Raw genomic sequence first — 20,101 nt, 5'->3', positions numbered from 1 at the left:
TGGAGCCACCTCCCAGGGTGTGTTCCCACCATGACCCTGAACCGGATAAGTGCTTACAGACAATGAATGAATGAAAGGTAGTCCTCTGTCTTATGTACACAGCCGGTAATGGGCCATTCGGACACGTTAGAGTCTCTGATGGGTTGGGAGTGATCTACTGTCCAAACATATCCAGACAAGTACGGCTCTGTGTTCAGAAATAGACAATTGGTTAAGGACTAGATGGTGACAAACACAAGCTGCATGAGATGTGCACCAGTGGGATGGATCTATCAGAGAGGCGTTTGGGTTAAAGCAGCCTGTGACTTCAAATAGTGTATAGACAGCGTCTCTATTTTAGAGTGAAGTACAATAGCAATGAGATTTAATTTTCTCTCTCTCTGTCTTTCATTCGGTCTCTCTCTCTCTCTCTCTCTCTCTGTGTCTGTCTTTCTCTGTCTCTCTCTCTCTCTCTCTCTCTACCCCTCTCTCTGTTTGTGTGTCTCTCTGTCTCTGTGTCTGTCTCTCTCTCTCTCTCTGTCTCTGTGTCTGTCTCTCTCTCTCTCTCTCTGTCTCTGTGTCTGTCTCTCTCTCTCTCTCTCTGTCTCTGTGTCTGTCTGTCTCTCTCTCTCTCTGTGTCTGTCTCTCTCTCTCTCTGTCTCTGTCTGTGTCTGTCTCTCTCTCTCTACCCCTCTCTCTGTCTCTCTGTCTCTCTCTCTCTCTGTCTCTGTGTCTGTCTCTCTCTCTCCATCTCTCTCTCAGTCTGTGTCTGTCTCTCTCTCTCTACCCCTCTCTCTGTCTCTCTCTGTTTGTGTGTCTCTCGCTCTCTCTCTCTGTCTGTGTGTGTCTGTCTCTCTCTCTGTCTCTGTGTGTGTCTCTCTCTCTTTCATTCTCTCTCTCTCTCTGTCTTTCATTTGGTCTCTCTCTCTCTCTATGGCTCTCTCTCTCTCTCTCTACCCCTCTCTCTGTGGCGCTCTCTCTCTCTCTTTCTCTCTCTCTCTACCCCTCTCTCTGTCTCTCTCTGTCTCTCTCTGGGTCTGTTTTCCATTTCGTTAACACAAAATTGTTCTTATTTCTCCGTCCAGGTGCTTGTTTTCCAGCAGGCATAAGCTATTGACAGTGGGTTATTGGGAGCCAGATTTCTTGCTGAGATTCATGAGAGTAATTTGTTGAGCAGCTCAGTTCCACTCTGAATGGGAGCGTTTCCACCTGACCAGGCTAAATTAATGGGAAAGCAAGAAATGAGGAGATGGAGGCATTACAGTGCTGGAGACTTGGGGAGTCCCTAAAACAACCCTACGTTAAATTGAGTCTATTACTTTGTTCTCTGAAGCCTCCTGGCAGACTATTGGAGGAGCAGGTTGCACAAATAAGAATGAGAGGGCCGCAGGGTTGTGTGAGGGAGGGGGGAGACAGAACGTTGACTGTGATGAGTCCCTGGAGGGCCTCGGTGGCTGAGTGATGGCTTGTAGTGTCTGGTTGTTAATAGGACAGAGGCTCTGATGGGTCTGGACTTCATGCTCCTTTGGGAAATTGATTATTTTAGCTGCTTTTTGTTGAGAAGTGGTTAAGGGGTTGGTGAATATTGGGGTTGGGTTTTCTTATATTTATTTTTATATAGATGCTATTAAAAAAGCGTGTCTTTTCCTTTAAATTAATAAAACTTATTTCATCATTGGGCGCATATACCTAATAATAACAATAATATTTATTTTATAAATTCCATTCGGAACCATAAGTTGAAATGAAGGAGTTGAATATTTATGCATTATTAATTTATGGAAATATTTCATACTTTTCAGAGTTTCTAAGCCTTTTTATCTGTTGTCTGATTGCCTTTGTGCTTTGTAATGAAATATTTTTAATTATCTATGATCAACTATGAGGAAATTCACAATTTGGAAGTGATAATACACAATAAATATAGTCAATATCTGCCCATATCCTGATCATGTTTAACAGTAAATGCATGCAGCTTCTCAGTTTGGTATTTGTCGTGTAAATCTGTCTGTCCTGTGCATCATTCTCTCTCTTTTTCTCTTTCTCTCTCTCTCTCTCTGTCTCTGTCTCTCTTTGTGTCTCTCTCTCTCTCTGTTTCTCTCTGTCGCTCTCTGTGTCTTTTTCTCTTTCTCTCTCTCTCTTTCTCATTCTCTCTCTCTTTTTGTTTGTCTCTCTCTCTCTCTCTCTCTCTCGGTCTCTGTCTCTCTTTGTTTGTCTCTCTGTCGCTCTCTGTGTCTTTTTCTCTTTCTCTCTCTCTCTTTCTCATTCTCTCTCTCTTTTTGTTTGTCTCTCTCTCTCTCTCTGTGTTTCTTTCTGTCGCTCTCTGTGTCTTTTTCTCTCTCTCTCGATTTGTGTCTCTCTGTTTGTCTCTCTCTCTCTCTCTCTCTCTGTGTCTTTCTTTCTCTCTCTCTCTCTCTCTCTCTCTCTCTCTCTCTCTCTCTCTCTCTCTCTCTCTCTCTCACTCACCCAGAGATGACTTGGTACAGGTGGGTAAAGGCTCTGTTAACGGGACGCTGACTGTCCGGACGTTGAACGTGGGTTTGACTCTGTTGGCCGTGTGGGACACGGAGCACGCAGGTTTGGCCGATTACGTGGCTCTTCCTGTTCATCACGCCATTAACCCTCCAGACGCCCAGAGCCTCGTCACTGGAGACGTCATCTGCTTCTCCACACAACTCCTCAGCCACGAAGGTGAGGGCTTCTTCCGTCTGAATGCAAAGCTACACTCCTTTCTATGGTCTTTCTGGACCAAAGTAGCCGTTTCAACATTATATCTATCTTATAACTATTAAGCAATATAATTATTAATATTTAATAGTGTTATTAATATTTTGGACAGCCTTTCCTTTTGCACATTGTACATTTAAAATCATATCATTGCAGGTCTCTCTGGCACATGGAGCTCTTCGTCCAGCGCCGTTCTGGAGATCCATCCCAAAACCGGTGCAGCTGTAGCCAGAGACGTGGGCACAGTGACTGTTTATTACGAGATTCCAGGCCAGCTGCGCACTTACAGAGAGGTACGGCCTGCCTTGTGAATGACATACAGATAACAACAATTCTAATGAGATTTGCTTGGATTTATTTCTTTGTCTCTCTACTCTTTGTAATATTTAGATTTCACTATGTTCTGTAACTTCACAGGGGAATTCACCAAACTAATGTCTAGAACTCTCTGGTCCTGGAGGCAGTCCTGATTTTCAGGAAGTTGGTTTAAATGCATTAAGTAGTGTTTCAATTCAGTTTTGTTTATAAAGTGCTTTAACTGGTGATGTTACAAAGCAGCAGGCCCCAGTCCTGAGTAAGCACCGCCAACGAGAACGGCAGGAAAAACCTTGACAGGAGCCAACTCTTAAAAGGGAAACCCCCTCTGGTTGACCACAGAGCAAAACAACAAACAAGGAGCAATGAATAAATAAAGAGCAGTATGTACACAACAACAAGAAGAACGGAGTTGCACTGAGTTTACAATAGTGTTCGACGTCAGTGGGTCATTAGAGCTGTGTTAAAAGTGAACAGTGAGCAGTTCTATTTAAAATAAAAGTCTCATCAGTGTTAAGGCCTTTTTCTTGTTGGTGTTGTACAATATTTTTAAAAAACGTTGAATTTCTGAAATTGCAGTAGCCCTGTTTAAATACAGTAAATGCATTTGGAAGCTAAGCTGTTGTAGACATGTCTGCTGGGTGTAATGTTGAGCAGTGGTGTGAGGAAGTAAATCTGAAACAGTTCAGCTCAAGCAGAGCACCAGGGTGTACACCATGTGGAGAGATTTTATCATCGCATCGTAATCTCTGCATTTCCCAGAACTCACCATTTCCAGAGAAACATTACATTGACTACCTTTCATTCGTTCATCGTTGTCTCTTCGCAGTTTGAAATGGAAAGGAGCACTCATAATGATTTTTATTAATCAAGGCTATGGGCTCACTGTTCAAATAACTCCCACTGTGGTCCTCAGGCAGATGACAGGACAGTGTTTATGATGAAAGGGCTTTTTTATACTGTTCTATTACAGTCCTCATTTGGACACGCAGTATTGCTAATTCCATTGAGGTTTGTACTAGCTGTACCTGAAATGTTCCTGCGATTCATTGCACTTGGCTTTATTACTAGTGCCCTGTTTAAACCGGTTCGGTACTTGTGCCGGGGCAGCACGGTGGCGCAGCAGGCAGTGTCGCAGTCACACAGCTCCAGGGGCCTGGAGGTTGTGGGTTCGATTCCCGCACCGGGTGACTGTCTGTGAGGAGTGTGGTGTGTTCTCCCTGTGTCTGCGTGGGTGTCCTCCGGGTGACTGTCTGTGAGGAGTGTGGTGTGTTCTCCCTGTGTCTGCGTGGGTTTCCTCCGGGTGACTGTCTGTGAGGAGTGTGGTGTGTTCTCCCTGTGTCTGTGTGGGTTTCCTCCGGGTGACTGTCTGTGAGGAGTGTGGTGTGTTCTCCCTGTGTCTGCGTGGGTTTCCTCCCACGGTCCAAAAAAAAACCAAAAAAAACACGTTGCAGGTGGATTGGTGACTCAAAAGTGTCCATAGGTGTGAGTAAGTGGCGCCCCCTCCAGGGTGTATTGCCGCCTTGCGCCCAATGATTCCCCACCGCGACCCTGAATTGGATAAACGCTTACAGATAATGAATGAATGAATGAATGAATGAATGGTACTTGTGCCTTTCTTGTAACTCTGCATTTCAGTACAGTTGAGTTCGTATATTTATTAATCTCTATAAGTATTAAGTCTCTAAACGCCATGTTTTCTTTGCAGGACCTGGATATAAATATAAACCATGTGTTTTGCAGGTTGTTGTGAACAGCGTGTCCAGGACAGCAGTCATGGTTCCCTCAGGAGCAACGAGAACTGATAAAGAGACCAGAGTGCTGCTGACCACCAGAGAACGAGGAAGTAACCTCATTGGTATGAGACTCTTTTGTGAAATTGCTTTTGATTTTAGGGCCGTTGTTGGATTTCTTTGCAGGATTTTTGGTTATTTTTCAAAGACAGTCTCACTTTTTTTGTGCTTAATTAACTTTTTAAAAACCAATCCCAACCTTCAACATGTTCCAGTTGTTGGTGGAGATCCTCCTCTGATCCTTAGCTTTAAATAAATGACCTGAGTTTTGAACTAGGCTCAGGTTTAGTGAGTGTTTTTACTTCCTTGTTTTGTGTAGGAACCTGCTCTTCTGCACAAATGGAGAGCATCAGCTCACTGCGCCCAGAAACCTCCGTCAACTGCAACCTCCAGTTCACCAGCGACGCCGTCCACTTCTCCGCTCAGGACGTGTACCAGATACAGACCGCTTTCGACACCTCAACGGGTCCGTGACACACCATTTGGACATGAATATCTTAGGACGAGGTTTTCTGCTTTACATTTACATTCATCGGCTGTTTAACGAGGTTCATCTTCGGTCGATAAACACGGTGTACACTTATTACACAGCGAGTCTGTTTCAGCAAATGTTCTATAACATTTTATACAATTCATTCCTGTTTGAAATAATCCAAGTTTCCATATATTTTAAAGATGCTATACAAATAATTTGTTATTAATGCTAATAATATTATTTATTGTTGCACTTAACATAGTGCCTTTTTAGAAACACAAGGATGCTTGCTTTAGAATCAACAGATGCTCAGATGCCATTCCATGCAGCACTCAATCCACACACACACACTGGATTGATGTATTTAACACACATTATTTATTTAAAGCAGTTATTATCCTCGTAGTGATCTTGACTTTTCAGTGTTCAGTTTTTAAGCACAGAGCTGGTCGTGGCTGAATATTTTTTGATTGGCAATTTGCACATTCTTAGCGGGCGGCACGGTGGGGCAGCAGAGGTAGGTGTCGCAGACACACAGCTCCAGGGACCTGGAGGTTATGGGTTCGAATCCTGCTCCGGGTGACTGTCTGTGAGGAGTGTGGTGTGTTCTCTCTGTGTCTGCGTGGGTTTCCTCCGGGTGACTGTCTGTGAGGAGTGTGGTGTGTTCTCTCTGTGTCTGTGTGGGTTTCCTCCGGGTGACTGTCTTTGAGGAGTGTGGTGTGTTCTCTCTGTGTCTGCGTGGGTTTCCTCCGGGTGACTGTCTGTGAGGAGTGTGGTGTGTTCTCTCTGTGTCTGCGTGGGTTTCCTCCGGGTGACTGTCTGTGAGGAGTGTGGTGTGTTCTCTCTGTGTCTGTGTGGGTTTCCTCCGGGTGACTGTCTTTGAGGAGTGTGGTGTGTTCTCTCTGTGTCTGCGTGGGTTTCCTCCGGGTGACTGTCTGTGAGGAGTGTGGCGTGTTCTCTCTGTGTCTGCGTGGGTTTCCTCCGGGTGACTGTCTGTGAGGAGTGTGGCGTGTTCTCTCTGTGTCTGCGTGGGTTTCCTTCGGGTGACTGTGAGGAGTGTGGTGTGTTCTCCCCGTGTCCACGTGGGTTTCCTCCGGGTGCTCCGGTTTCCTCCGACAGTCCAAAAACACACGTTGCAGGTGGATTGGTGACTCAAAAGTGTCCGTAGGTGTGAGTGAGTAAATGTGTGTGTGTGTGTGTGTTGCCCTGTGAAGGACTGGCGCCCCCTCCAGGGTGTATTCCCACCTTGCGCCCAATGATTCCAGGTAGGCTCTGGACCCACCGCGACCCTGAACTGGATAAGGGTTACAGATAATGAGTGAATGAATGAATGAATTTGCAGCTTAATGTGTTTACAACTGCAGCAGCCCCTAGACTACTACCCACAATACATCTGGTCAGCAGTGAAACTTTTACCAGTGTTAAACAGGGTAAGGGGAGCTGTAGTCAGGCAGATACAGATAAGTGCGGCACTTGTGTGCTAGGTGTTGTAACCTAGTGTCCAATGAGTGTAGGGTGAAGGTATGTGTACCTAGTAAATTGGCAACTCTACATAGAATGTGTTCTTTAATGGGAGTGGCATTTGTTTGAAAATAAATGCTCATGAATTTCAGGCGTCATATGAAGTAGCAGAGTCGAACAAAGCCCTCCGCGGATTAGCCGCCTGATTGCAGAAGAGCTAATTGTGTTGGGGAGTGCTTTTGTGCTGCATTTGCTTATCAAAGTGGCAAATCGCACAGGGGCTTAACCAGTCGACTGCAGCCCATTTTAAATTCCTGAATGATCTTTGGGGAAAGCGTTGTGAGCCGAAGCTTCAGAGGCAGTAGGGGCCGATTTAATATGCAATGGGTTGGCCACTTAATTTTAAATAAGATCACACTCATTTCGTTGCTTGATTGAGATTCGCAGACCACTGTAAGTGACTCTGTAACATAACTAACGTCTCTAAAACATCTCAAATATCCCTCCCTTGTGCTCCAGGCTTCTACAGCTGTGTGCTGACCCTTGGGCCGATGACGGAGCAGCAGATTAAAGTTCTGAGCATGTCCATGACGAATGTGGTGGTCCGAGCCACTGTGGAAGGCAGTCATTTCTCTGGAGAGCAGGTGACCGCTCAGCTGCCCGTGAACCCAGGCTTCTACGCCGACCAGATGGACATCATCCTCAGCAGCCAGCACAGCTCTGCTGACCTCACTGTGTACGGGGCGTTAGCAGCTCTCCAGCACCTGGAGGTAACTCCTCTATCTCCTCTGACATTTGCTCTTGTAGGTGATAGAGTGTATGCCACCTTTGACTCTTTCTCTGTTATGTTTAGGTGAGGTCTAGCTCCCCCTCCATCGTGGTTCAGGAAAAGGAAGTCTCCAGAAATTATCCGAGCTACGTCAGATACACAGTGAGCCTGGTCAACCCTCAGGGAGCATCTTCAGCCTCGGTGTCAGTGACCAGCGCCTCCACTGGCCAAGTGCTGCACATTCCCATCACGGTCTTAAACGTGGCAGATATGAGCACGCCGATGAAAGGTTTGACGGGTTTCTTTCTTTCTCACAGCTGAACATGTTTAGGGAAATGGAAGATAAACAGTAGCAACGTATTCTCTACCAATGACACAGAGGTTAGATTTTAAATTGAACCTCACAGAGGGGTTTGTGATGCTACTGACCAGAGGTTCCGTGATGAAATCTGGTCATAAACTAATGTGAACGGTCCTCTGCTCTGCTCTACAGTCAGTGCTGTTGGAAGTGAGGGAGCTGGGATTCTCCAGCAGTTTGTAGACTCCTACCAGGTGATGTTCTTCACTCTCTTTGCTCTTCTGGCTGGTACAGCTGTTATCGTTATTGGTAAGTGCCCTAATTATATTCCTTTTGTAGGGAAGCAGCGTAAAGAGTAAAGTTGTAAGTGCTGCACTTGGAATTCAGTATAAATATATAATATTGGGTATACACGTTTAACCACACACAACTGTAGTTTTCTTAAATATAGTCATTTAAAAATGGTCCTTTATTAGTGTTTTTCAGAGAATTGTCTGTAGCCTGACATTAATGAAATAGATATTGTGTTAGAATTAGAATTGGCAGTAATAAATGTGATTTTTATTTAATAATTAGATGAAATGTTTGTTGTGGAAATGCTACGTCTGTAGTTTAGAAGCTGGAGTTGCTAAGATGCTAAGTGAAATTTCCCAAAATACGTCCTCAAAACTTACTAAATGGCCATTGGCCAAATATGGTTACGTTTACAGTTAATTTTATAAAATTATGACGATGATTAATGTGTATTTTGCCTGGTTAATAAACAGTGTGACTGAGAATAAGATTTTTTTTATTTTTCCCAACTAATCATTCTTTATCTGTTCTAAAAATCACTGTATCACTCTTGGTTTAACGCCAAGCCGAAATAGTGCTTATTCTTTTCTTTTCATTTCAGTCTGTCATGCACTTTTCTCACCGAGAGAGCAGGCACTTCACCCCGCCTTTATCCAGAAGTCTCCGTCTTCACCAGGTACAGCCCGAGATGTGTTTACGTTTTGTTTGGCTTTGGTTTTATATATTAGTTCCTAGTGAATTCAGTCCTTCCTTGCAGAAATATTTAAGGCCATTTGTTTTTCTTGCCAAGAAAATAGAATACCGCAGGGGTTGGCTATTTTTGTCGCTATGACCCTGAATTTCACAAAGCAGCTTAAATAAATGTTGGCCTTATTTTTCCCCCCTGTAAACTGAATTGGTGAGATCTAATGTGGAGAATATTCCAGTACAATTAAGAACAATTAAACCATAGTAATGTTTTTAATAATCCTTTGTAAAAAAATCAGTGGTCCTACTAGTGAATTGTTCAAAAGTATAAATACATTAAAGACGCCATTTGTGAACCAAACACGCCTATCCCTAGTTTGGGAAAAGCAAACCAGTGCCAAATCTGAACACATCTGCCCTTAATATTAACATTGTATGAAAAATACATTCATTCATTCATTATCTGTAACCCTTATCCAGTTCAGGGTCGCGGTGGGTCCAGAGCCTACCTGGAATCATTGGGCGCAAGGCGGGAATACACCCTGGAGGGGGCGCCAGTCCTTCACAGGGCAACACACTCACTCACACACTCACACCTACGGACACTTTTGAGTCGCCAATCCACCTGCAACGTGTGTTTTTGGACTGTGGGAGGAAACCGGAGCACCCGGAGGAAACCCATGCGGACACAGGGAGAACACACCACACTCCTCACAGACAGTCACCCGGAGGAAACCCACGCAGACACAGAGAGAACACACCACACTCCTCACAGTCAGTCACCCGGAGGAAACCCACGCAGACACAGAGAGAACACACCACACTCCTCACAGTCAGTCACCCGGAGGAAACCCATGCAGACACGGGGAGAACACACCACACTCCTCACAGTCACCCGGAGGAAACCCACGCGGACACAGGGAGAACACACCACACTCCTCACAGACAGTCACCCGGAGGAAACCCACGCGGACACAGGGAGAACACACCACACTCCTCACAGTCAGTCACCCGGAGGAAACCCACGCAGACACAGGGAGAACACACCAACTCCTCATGAAAAATACAGACAAATTGAAACACACCTGACTTGAAATTAAATCTCTTTGTATTAACTTTGCATTAAAAGCCTTCTCTTGTAAAGTTGCCACTGTTGAGATGCATGTTTTTTGCTGCTGCTCATCGTTTATAACTTTACGGCTGTTTTCTGATCCACTTCTGACTTTAGCCTCTCCGGCTTCGAGCCACTTTAACCACACGATGGCCTCGGACATGAAGGGCAGCCCCACACTGCGCCTGTATTCTCCAGACTACAACTCGCGGTGAAAATCCGACCGAAAACAGACAATCCGTCTTTCAGAAGTGCCTTCTGTGTGAGGATGTGGAAGGTATTTGTTTGTGTGGACACGGTAATAACTTCCCGAATTACAACTCCAGTGTGTTGTAGTTGCACTGCAAATCTGAACTATGTCAATGCTTATGCAAAAATGTGTGTTGTGTTTCTGAACAAATGCGTTGTATTACCAATGATTGCGGTTTTCATTACCACTTTAGTGCAGGTCGCTGTTTATAAGGCTACAGGACACCTGCAGAAGACATTTTTGACCGCTGACATCAACCTACAACCTACAAATGTTAGTGATATTTACATCTACTTTAGTTCATTTATATTCTTGTTGGAATAAGATGTTATGTAGGTTTATGTCAGTTGTAATGAAAGACTTAAGCAGCTGTATGTAGCCTTTATGACAACCCCCTGTTTAGTAAAGGTTTAACCCTTTTTTTGCTTTGTAAAACTAAGTGATTATTTATAATAGCATTGCTTTGCGTGTTTTATACTTCTGTCTCATTATATTATAGTGGATTGTACATGTGAATGATTTAAAACTCAGGATAAACCTTATGATGAAGCACAGGTGCTTGCCAGCGTAACCACTGCTAATCTGACCTACAGTAGCTCATCACACTCTGTACCCAGACATTCGTAGACACCTGTTTTGATGAGTTCAATATCCCATCCCCCCCTGGAGTTAGTGGAACGATCTTCTCTAGAGTGAGGGAGCTCTATCCCGTCTCTTTAGAATGAGCTGCAGCTGACCTCACTATTGTTTTTGTGGCTGAATACAATCAAATCTCCACCACAATGTTCCAGAATCTAGTGTTAACCCTTTCTAGAAAGTTAGACTCCCCGTTGATACCGTCCGTTAGAGAAGATACGCAGCTGTCTACAAGCGTTTGGTCGCACGGTGTGTATTTTGTGAATAGTTTCACCACTGAATCCGTCCTAACTGCGAAGGTTGTGAAAATGCAGATAAATGTTGGCCAGTCTGTTGAATCTGTGATATTTTCTACTGTTGTATGTTGAAGATCAGAAATGCCTTACGGTCTGTTTTCTGAGTGAATCTTGTGCAGCTCTTCACCGCGACTGATGTGAACATAATTTAAGAAGTTAATAAGCAAACTGCGAAAATCTTTTTCTGTTGATTATTGTGATTATCATAAGCTTAAAGCTGATGCTACAGACTGAATTCATTATTATAGAAGCTCTGAAGGTAAACCTGGACATTATTGGTTCTTTGTAAGTGTGAATTGAGAGTTTATTTTTGTTTATGTACCCCTGTATACCTCAGAGAGCAGGGATCAGGAGCCATGAAGTGATTTTGTGGCCCGTAAGACTGCAGCGGCGTTTAAAATGAGGAATCGTATTTTGGCATTTGTTTCATTTTCTGTTCTTAATGATGTCTCGAACCTGTGTGTCACTCCCATTTTTCCAGTGTGAGTTTTATGGAAGTTTATGTTTTAAGGGATTTTGCTTTTCTCTTGGAAGAGTTTGATGTTGGAGTGTACATATCAGATTACAACCTGCCTTCCCTGAAGTTTATAAATATATAATACGGCATTTGTTTTTGTAACATTTGTTTGCCTTGTCTTTGCTGAATAAATGTCATTTTTAAAAATACTGCAGTTGAGTTTTTCTGCCTTCAGTCCTGACTCTGACGGTGCAGGATTTTATTTTGCTTGGTCAGCTAATCTTTAAATGTAATAAATATATTTTTGATGGGATAAATCACCATGGCTGACTTTGCACTAAATGCCTGACCTGCTCTAGAGCCAAATAAGATTGGGATTGTGGAGTCAAGGGCCCCTTTCACACATGAACAGTAACCCAGGAACATTTCTGATTTTATGTGTGTGTGTGTGTGTGTGTGTGTGTGTGTGTGTGTGTGTGTGTGTGTGTGAACACAAACACCCGCAACATTTGTCCCAGATTTTACACTGACTTTATCTTCCCAACTCCCCAGTAAAGACACTTGATAAAGTACAGTTGAGCACATGTGTAATCAGAGCCGCTAACGTCCCGGAGGTTTTGCTGTATCTCCTGCTCACACTCCACAGGTGCTGCTCCGTGCCTAAAGCTCGCGGAGCATTTCCCACCACAAGAACTCGGCTCCCGCTGTGTGCTGAATGTGTGTGATACTCCAGAGTGACTTGAGTTTCTCCAAGGAGAAAAGACTTGTTTCTGATGGAGTGAAGACCCCTTTTTTCCCCTTTGTGGCTTCAGTCTTATGAAAGATGTCATTATTAGTTGCTTAAAAATAAATACGAATGTAATGTAGATATTACTTCAGTTGCAAAAAGGGTTTTTACATTTGAAGCACCTTTTTAAAAATTCTTCTAGTCGTCTTTACATTGTAGAGCACTATTATCCAAACAGCACTTTTCTCTCTGAATAATTGATTTTCAGGGTTTTTGATAAAGGTTTGCTGAAGCCGGACAGTCCAATATCCTTCAGGCTTTGCCCTGAAATTTGAACCGAGAGATGACCTGGGTTTTTTCCATAGCATCCATTTATTTGATATGATTTTGAAATGAGCTGTAGGGGGCGACATGTCCTTCGTGACTCCATTTCTCTGAGGGACGGCTTGATGTCGGGGTCGAGGTGAAGCCGCTGACAGTTTTCATTCTTCTGTGCCGTGGAGAGAGACTGTAAAATGGGCTTTACTCATTCAGCATGAATGTCATGAAAAAGACCTATTTTCTAGCAGCGTGAAGTGGAGTCTGTCAGAGCTTTCATTCTCTGATTTATTTCACAAGGCGTCCCTTTGTTGACCTGGAGGGTGTGGACTTCTGGAATTATCCACAGAAAAATGGGGGGGGGGACATATTCTTTTGTGCATTTTAAACTTAAAAACTCAAAATTCACTGTTCCAGATGGTGTCATGCATTTTAATGTCATTTCTATTTCTGTCTCGTACTGTTTAGATTATTTGTGACTAAGTGAAAGTCTACAGATGTGATGTTTAGAGGTTGACCCTGAGGATCTGTGTCATTTCTAAATATTCTTCATTCTTCACACTGCCATTTTCTTTAGGAAGTGCATCAGTTCGTTGTCTTCAGTAAAATAAACTCAAGGAATGATGCTACCACCCTCACGCTTCACAGCTGGAATGGTGTTCCTTGGATTCCTTGGATTTGAAGCCTCTCGCTTTTCCTTTTTCCAAACTGGGTGTGAACGCCTATGCATATTTTTAACTAAATAAATAATTGTGGTGCAGCAGGTAGGTGTCGCAGTCACACAGCTTCACCTGGAGCCTGGAGGTTGTGGGTTCGAGTCCTGCTCCGGTTGACTGTCTGTGAGGAGTGTGGTGTGTTCTCCCTGTGTCTGCGTGGGTTTCCTCCAGTGACTGTCTGTGTGGAGTGTGGTGTGTTCTCCCTGTGTCTGCGTGGGTTTCCTCCGGGTGACTGTCTGTGTGGAGTGTGGTGTGTTCTCCCTGTGTCTGCGTGGGTTTCCTCCGGGTGACTGTCTGTGAGGAGTGTGGTGTGTTCTCCCTGTGTCTGCGTGGGTTTCCTCCGGGTGACTGTCTGTGCGGAGTGTGGTGTGTTCTCTCTGTGTCTGCGTGGGTTTCCTCCGGGTGACTGTCTGTGAGGAGTGTGGTGTGTTCTCTCTGTGTCTGCGTGGGTTTCCTCCGGGTGACTGTCTGTGAGGAGTGTGGTGTGTTCTCCCTGTGTCTGCGTGGGTTTCCTCCGGGTGCTCCGGTTTCCTCCCATGCTCCAAAAACACACGTTGGTAGGTGGATTAGCGACTAAAAAGTGTCTATAGGTGTGTGTGTTGCCCTGTGAAGGACTGGCGCCCCCTCCAGTGTGTATTCCTGCCTTGCGCCCAATGATTCCAGGTAGGCTCTGGACCCACCGCGACCCTGAACTGGATAAGGGTTACAGGTAATGAATAAATGATGTATGTATCTCAATCTGCATTTCACTGTATTCATCAATAATCGTTAGTTGTTTTAAAGGAATTATTTTCCCTTAAGATTACAGCTTCAATGTTATTGTGAAGCTCCACTAAACTGTATCATGGAGAATGGAGCCTCTGTTGTGGTTACTCTGGGCTCAGCACTGTAGAAACTGTACTATGTAACTTGGGAGGAGGCTGGTGAAACCAATCCTTCTTTTGTTCCTGAAAAAAGAACAGCTGGAAAGCACCAGATATAAACAATAACGTATGGTGCTCACCAGTGGAATTTAATTCATTCATTAAATGAATCAATTAATTAATTTCATTTCAAATTATTTAAAATGGGAAAAATGTCAAATATTCATAAGCACAAATGCATCTGGGGGGAGGTTGTGCAGCGTGCTTTATCATGAGAACTAACAACTCCATCATCTAGTGCCAGCTTCCCTAAGTGCACTATTGATTTCTTTATCAGAACCGTCCTTGCCTCTGTTTTGTGTGATGTTTATCATTCTGTCAGAGCTGTATGAGGCGCTTCTGTCGTGTTTCGTTGTCTCCTACAAAAACAGTGCCGCTGAAAAGTGCTACGTTCCAGGAGTTGTTCAGCTCTATAAATGTTGCTGACCTGGTTTGGCACAGCACTCTGGGGGCTGTTGGACGCTGGCCGTCTCAGGGGACGCTTCAGAGGAGAGAGCCCCATTAACACCTGACCATGTCGACACTGCGCTGACCCTTACTCGCTCGCCTACTCTCTGTGGTACAGTTCCTTTCACCGAACAGACACTGAATGTGTTTGGACTGTGGGAGGAAACCCACACAGACACTGAGAGAACACGCAACAATCCTCAAAGACGGGGATCGAACCCAGGACCCCGAGACCCTGGAGCTTAGTGGCAGCAACATTGCCACTACCATACAGCAGATCTGGAGAATCCACGGGTGTTTGTGTCCGTCTTGTGAGAAGATATCTTAACGCTCAGGGTCTGAAAGGACGTGCCACTATTGAGAAGCCCTTACTGAAACAAGGAAATGGAAACCTGAAGCTGTTGGTGCACTCCCAGCTGTACACGGTCCACCCCAAAGTCTAGACCTCAGCATCGCAGAAAGTGGTATTAACTTGGATCGGAAGACGTGGGAATGGCCACAAATTCTGAGGTAGGGATAAATACACACACACCACACACACACACACACACACTCTCAACCAGGAACGACCGTCCACCTGGAGGACTGCATCGGGCACTAGGGTTTCACCCAGGACAGAGCGCCAATCATTCACTCACACACTAGGACAGTGATTAGAGAAGTCAGTTCACCTAACCTCCATGATTGAGGAGTGTGGGAGGAAACCCACGCAGACACAGGGAGAACATGGAAACTCCACCCAGATGGGACTTGAACCCAAGATCCCAGCGCTGAGAGGCGAAGCTGCTCACCACCAAGCACCAGCACTCAGGACTCGCTGTGAACACTGAGATGTTCTGGTATGTGTGATGCACTGTAATCAGCTGGAAAACCACAGCGCAGAGCTCCAGGCCTCTCAGCGGTCAGTCTGTAGGGCGGTGAACTCAAGAGAGGACAGTTCTCTGGCCTCAGGCAGAGTGTCCAGAAGTTAGCAGACAGCTCTTTAATGAGGGACACGCACTACTTTAAGGGAACCTTAAGGCTAACAGATGTTTAAATGCCCATGTCTTAGTGGACAAGCACACTCTGGAGTGACAGAGCTCCAGTTGCCATCCATGGAATCAAGGTGTTGGATGGACTCCAAGAACGCAGTTCCACTGTTCCACAGAATAATAATAATCCCTTTAAAGACCGATCTTACAGCTTCAGTTCCTACCACAGCGTCTCAATCCTGAAAGTCTAGTGTGGGCGCTGCGGGCGTTTTTCTTTTCACACCCGTTTACACGCAAACCACGCCCCCAACCTGTGATTGGCTCTGGTTGTTCCTCCCCTTCCACTAGGATTGGAGGGCGGCTAACCATTCATCTATAAAAACACTGAGAACGAGCGATTGTACATTTCGAGCACACGGGCTTTGACGTCACAATCATACCTGGGTGGGCGTGGTCTGTTTTGCGACTGCAGATGCCTGAGTGAACCAAGGAGGTGGCTTTAATGTGCTGGCCGGTCGGTGTATCGATATCACATGAGCGTGATCTGTGACTAGAGAAGGTGCTCAAACATTTGCAGCCCACTAAAAGCACTTCTAGCACCGAGGGGCGTGGTCAATCCCTCCAAACCCACCTCAGTGGGCGTGGTCTCGTCCGAAAACTGGTGGGAAACGAAAAAAAAAAAAAAAAAACACCAGCGCGTGGCGGTGTTGCGGTCAGTCAGTGCGAGGAGAAGAAAACTTCAGCCCTCGCGCTTCGGCAACCGCGTGAGGAGCATGGCCGCGGACGGGAGCGCGCGGCAAGGGAACGTGGGGCTGAGGGTGTGAGAGAGCGTCGTGGAGGCGATGGAGAGCCCGGGCCGAGCCGCGGAGTACCTGAGCGAGCTCAACCGGATCATAGAGACGCAGCAGCAGCTGCTGAGCAAGCAGAGGCTCCGCATCGAGGAGCTCCAGCATCAGATCGCGGATCTGCGCGAGGAGAACAGCCGCCTCCGGGAGCAGCACGAGCGGCATCTGCTTACCTGCTCCCTGCAGCAGCAGCTCCACAACAACAACCACCACCACCACCTTCATCACCACAGCAGCAGCAGCGGCGGCGGAGGAGGAGGAGGCGGCAGCGCTAATAACGCGCTGGGGTGCATCCAGGAGAACACAGCGCAGGAAAAGTAAGCACGCGCCTCTCTCATGTCCGTAACGCAGTTGTGCCAGTCATACATCAGTAATCACAGCAGCCAACTGCAACACCTCGGTCAATAATACCATTAATAATGCAAATATTTATAAAGCGTGCCAACAAACTCAAGCCTGCAACTCCAATCAGAGCCTGGAACACAGGTCAATGCTGACAACCTGGGATCAAAGACGTGAATATAATGCGGCTGTATTCATAATAATATCAATAACGCAATCACAGCCTCAGTACCATCAGTGCAGTCATTAATAACAACACCACGTGATCAGCGGGGATCATAGTTACAGCTATAACTCAGTGCTGACATTAAAATTAATAACGCAAAGTTGTCAGTTAAGCAGCCACCTCAATATCATTCTGTCGCTCACTTAGGCAGTGATGTCATCAACGAAATAACTGCTCGTGCAATCATAGTGCAATCATTAATCACGTAATTAAGTCTCTATTTATGAGAATGCATTGGCATCAGGAATTACATTAGTAATCAGTTTAATAACGAAATGACATCAATATTGCAATTATCGCAGTAATTAAGCTATTATTACATTTATCCAATTATCAATAATAAAAACATACTGAGTCTACAGCGCAATAATGAGCTGCAATCGACTGAAATCAAATATACAGTCTTCTTAGAGTCATATTAACAATGTAGTTATGTCAATAAACCCTTACCAGAGCCCCACTCTTCAGTTATTAATGTTGATGCTTATTATATAGTAACTACCGTGTAACTACTATGTAACGATGAATCAAAAGAACAGACGTCTTTGATTCTCACGGCTGTTCTCGGTTCATGTCGTGTCTATGCTTCTGAACATTAATATTAAAACGTGAATGCTTTAATTATTGAAATCTCACTGTACGTCTGGCGCATTCCCGAGCTCACAGTGTACGGTCGTCTCCGTCCAGAGTCTCGTGACGTGGTTTGTTTACGGTTCCGATGCAGTTGCTTTTATATTCACACACATTCCTGGCACTTGTCCATGACTCACCGTGGGTGATGCAATGTAGGACACCGGCTCTGCGTCCAGTCTGTTTCTGCCTGAGACGGGCGAGCTCTCGACTGATCCTCCACTTCTGTGGGTTTGAGATCTTCATTGATATAAACGGTGAGACATGTGTCGGCCGCTGCTGGAGCTGTGTCTTTTATTCAAATGCTGTGTTGTTAACATAATGCTCAATGTGCAGCCAATGAACCAATCGTGGACACACACTGTGTAGAGTTGTGTGGAGGAGCTGCACATGAGCCTAAGGTCACCGTGCTCAATGCCAAGTGTTGCCTTAGGGGTATTCTCCTGAGTTGGTGAAACTCGGTCAAACACACTTCAGATAAGTCAGAGTGGTGTTTGGGATCCAGAGTCCTTGATCTTACCATTGTTTTCTGGATAAATGCCATCGCATCAACACAGCAGTGAGGCAAGATCTAATGGAAAAGCCTTCCCAGAAGAGGCCAAGAGTGTGACAAACTTCCCATTAATGCCCTTCGCTTCAGCAGAAAGCTTGGGTTTCCATAACTCCTGACCATAGCAGAAATAAAATCTAGACTGGATTTATTACTACAATATATTTCATCCAGCAGATGTTTACTTGTAGCCTTCTTTCTCCCAAGCCTTCGTCCACTAAATGCAGCTTTGGGATGACTGTGGGATTCTGCTGGAATTGGAGCTGGAGCTCTGTGTTGTGATCACAACTCTGTGTCTTCAGCAAGTTTGTTATTTTGCAGTTTGTCCTCCAACATCAAATGCATCATTACAGAGCAAGGACATCAGTTCTTATAGAGAACAGAGATTTAGAGAAAACACTAAGCACCGGAGCGAGGACAGTCGGCTTCAGCTCCACAAACAAGATGGGCTTCGTTCCTGCGTACTGCCTGTCATAAAAACACTACAGAGACCTCATGGTTGTAGTCTTCAGAGTCAGTTAAAGCTCACACTTTTAATGTGGGATGTTGTTCATAGCAGAAATCACAAGTTTTTAAATGTAACGCGATTCCAAATTCAACAAATTTGTGTCACAGAAATATCAATCATTTCTATCATCTAAATCCTAATAGTGTCAAAAATACAAGGCAGGGCAAGTTTATTTATAGAGTACCTTTCATACAAGAGCAATTTAAAGTGCTTTACTTAAGCACATGACACTGTACCAGCAGGTTGTGTCGCAGTCACATAGCTCCAGGGACCTCGAAGTTGTGGGTTCGAGTCCAGCTCCGGGTGACTGTCTGTGAGGAGTGTGGTGTGTTCTCCTTGTGTCTGCATGGGTTTCCTCCGGGTGACTGTCTGTGAGGAGTGTGGTGTGTTCTCCCTGTGTCTGCGTGGGTTTCCTCCGGGTGACTGTCTGTGAGGAGTGTGGTGTGTTCTCCTTGTGTCTGCATGGGTTTCCTCCGGGTGACTGTCTGTGAGGAGTGTGGTGTGTTCTCCCTGTGTCTGCGTGGGTTTCCTCCGGGTGACTGTCTGTGAGGAATGTGGTGTGTTCTCCCTGTGTCTGCGTGGGTTTCCTCCGGGTGACTGTCTGTGAGGAGAGTGGTGTGTTCTCCTTGTGTCTGCATGGGTTTCCTCCGGGTGACTGTCTGTGAGGAGTGTGGTGTGTTCTCCCTGTGTCTGCGTGGGTTTCCTCCGGGTGACTGTCTGTGAGGAGTGTGGTGTGTTCTCCTTGTGTCTGCATGGGTTTCCTCCGGGTGACTGTCTGTGAGGAGTGTGGTGTGTTCTCCCTGTGTCTGCGTGGGTTTCCTCCGGGTGACTGTCTGTGAGGAGTGTGGTGTGTTCTCCTTGTGTCTGCATGGGTTTCCTCCGGGTGACTGTCTGTGAGGAGTGTGGTGTGTTCTCCCTGTGTCTGCGTGGGTTTCCTCCGGGTGACTGTCTGTGAGGAATGTGGTGTGTTCTCCCTGTGTCTGCGTGGGTTTCCTCCGGGTGACTGTCTGTGAGGAGAGTGGTGTGTTCTCCTTGTGTCTGCATGGGTTTCCTCCGGGTGACTGTCTGTGAGGAGTGTGGTGTGTTCTCCCTGTGTCTGCGTGGGTTTCCTCCGGGTGACTGTCTGTGAGGAGTGTGGTGTGTTCTCCTTGTGTCTGCATGGGTTTCCTCCGGGTGACTGTCTGTGAGGAGTGTGGTGTGTTCTCCCTGTGTCTGCGTGGGTTTCCTCCGGGTGACTGTCTGTGAGGAATGTGGTGTGTTCTCCCTGTGTCTGTGTGGGTTTCCTCCGGATGACTGTCTGTGAGGAGTGTAGTGTGTTCTCCCTGTGTCTGCGTTGTTTTCCTCCGGGTG

General features: G+C 45.6%; 2 protein-coding genes across 2 annotated transcripts in view; both read left to right on the top strand.

Moving 5' to 3' along the window:
- nup210 (nucleoporin 210) overlaps nucleotides 1-11,727 on the top strand; it is a 52,716-nt gene extending 40,989 nt beyond the window's left edge. The window contains exons 32-40 of the mRNA XM_066671593.1: nucleotides 2,450-2,670; nucleotides 2,863-2,999; nucleotides 4,765-4,879; nucleotides 5,134-5,280; nucleotides 7,270-7,520; nucleotides 7,604-7,808; nucleotides 8,013-8,126; nucleotides 8,713-8,787; nucleotides 10,027-11,727. Of these exons, the coding sequence (XP_066527690.1) occupies nucleotides 2,450-2,670; nucleotides 2,863-2,999; nucleotides 4,765-4,879; nucleotides 5,134-5,280; nucleotides 7,270-7,520; nucleotides 7,604-7,808; nucleotides 8,013-8,126; nucleotides 8,713-8,787; nucleotides 10,027-10,124 (1,363 nt within the window). The 3' untranslated portion in view covers nucleotides 10,125-11,727. The remainder of the gene's footprint in view (nucleotides 1-2,449; nucleotides 2,671-2,862; nucleotides 3,000-4,764; nucleotides 4,880-5,133; nucleotides 5,281-7,269; nucleotides 7,521-7,603; nucleotides 7,809-8,012; nucleotides 8,127-8,712; nucleotides 8,788-10,026) is intronic.
- A 4,765-nt stretch (nucleotides 11,728-16,492) lies between these two features.
- LOC136697339 (uncharacterized) overlaps nucleotides 16,493-20,101 on the top strand; it is a 45,168-nt gene continuing 41,559 nt past the window's right edge. Inside the window, exons 1-2 of the mRNA XM_066672376.1 lie at nucleotides 16,493-16,599; nucleotides 16,682-16,812. Of these exons, the coding sequence (XP_066528473.1) occupies nucleotides 16,493-16,599; nucleotides 16,682-16,812 (238 nt within the window). The remainder of the gene's footprint in view (nucleotides 16,600-16,681; nucleotides 16,813-20,101) is intronic.

Source organism: Hoplias malabaricus, chromosome 5, assembly GCF_029633855.1.
Source record: "Hoplias malabaricus isolate fHopMal1 chromosome 5, fHopMal1.hap1, whole genome shotgun sequence".
NCBI lineage: Eukaryota > Metazoa > Chordata > Actinopteri > Characiformes > Erythrinidae > Hoplias > Hoplias malabaricus.
This window is presented reverse-complemented; position numbering and strand designations above follow the sequence as displayed.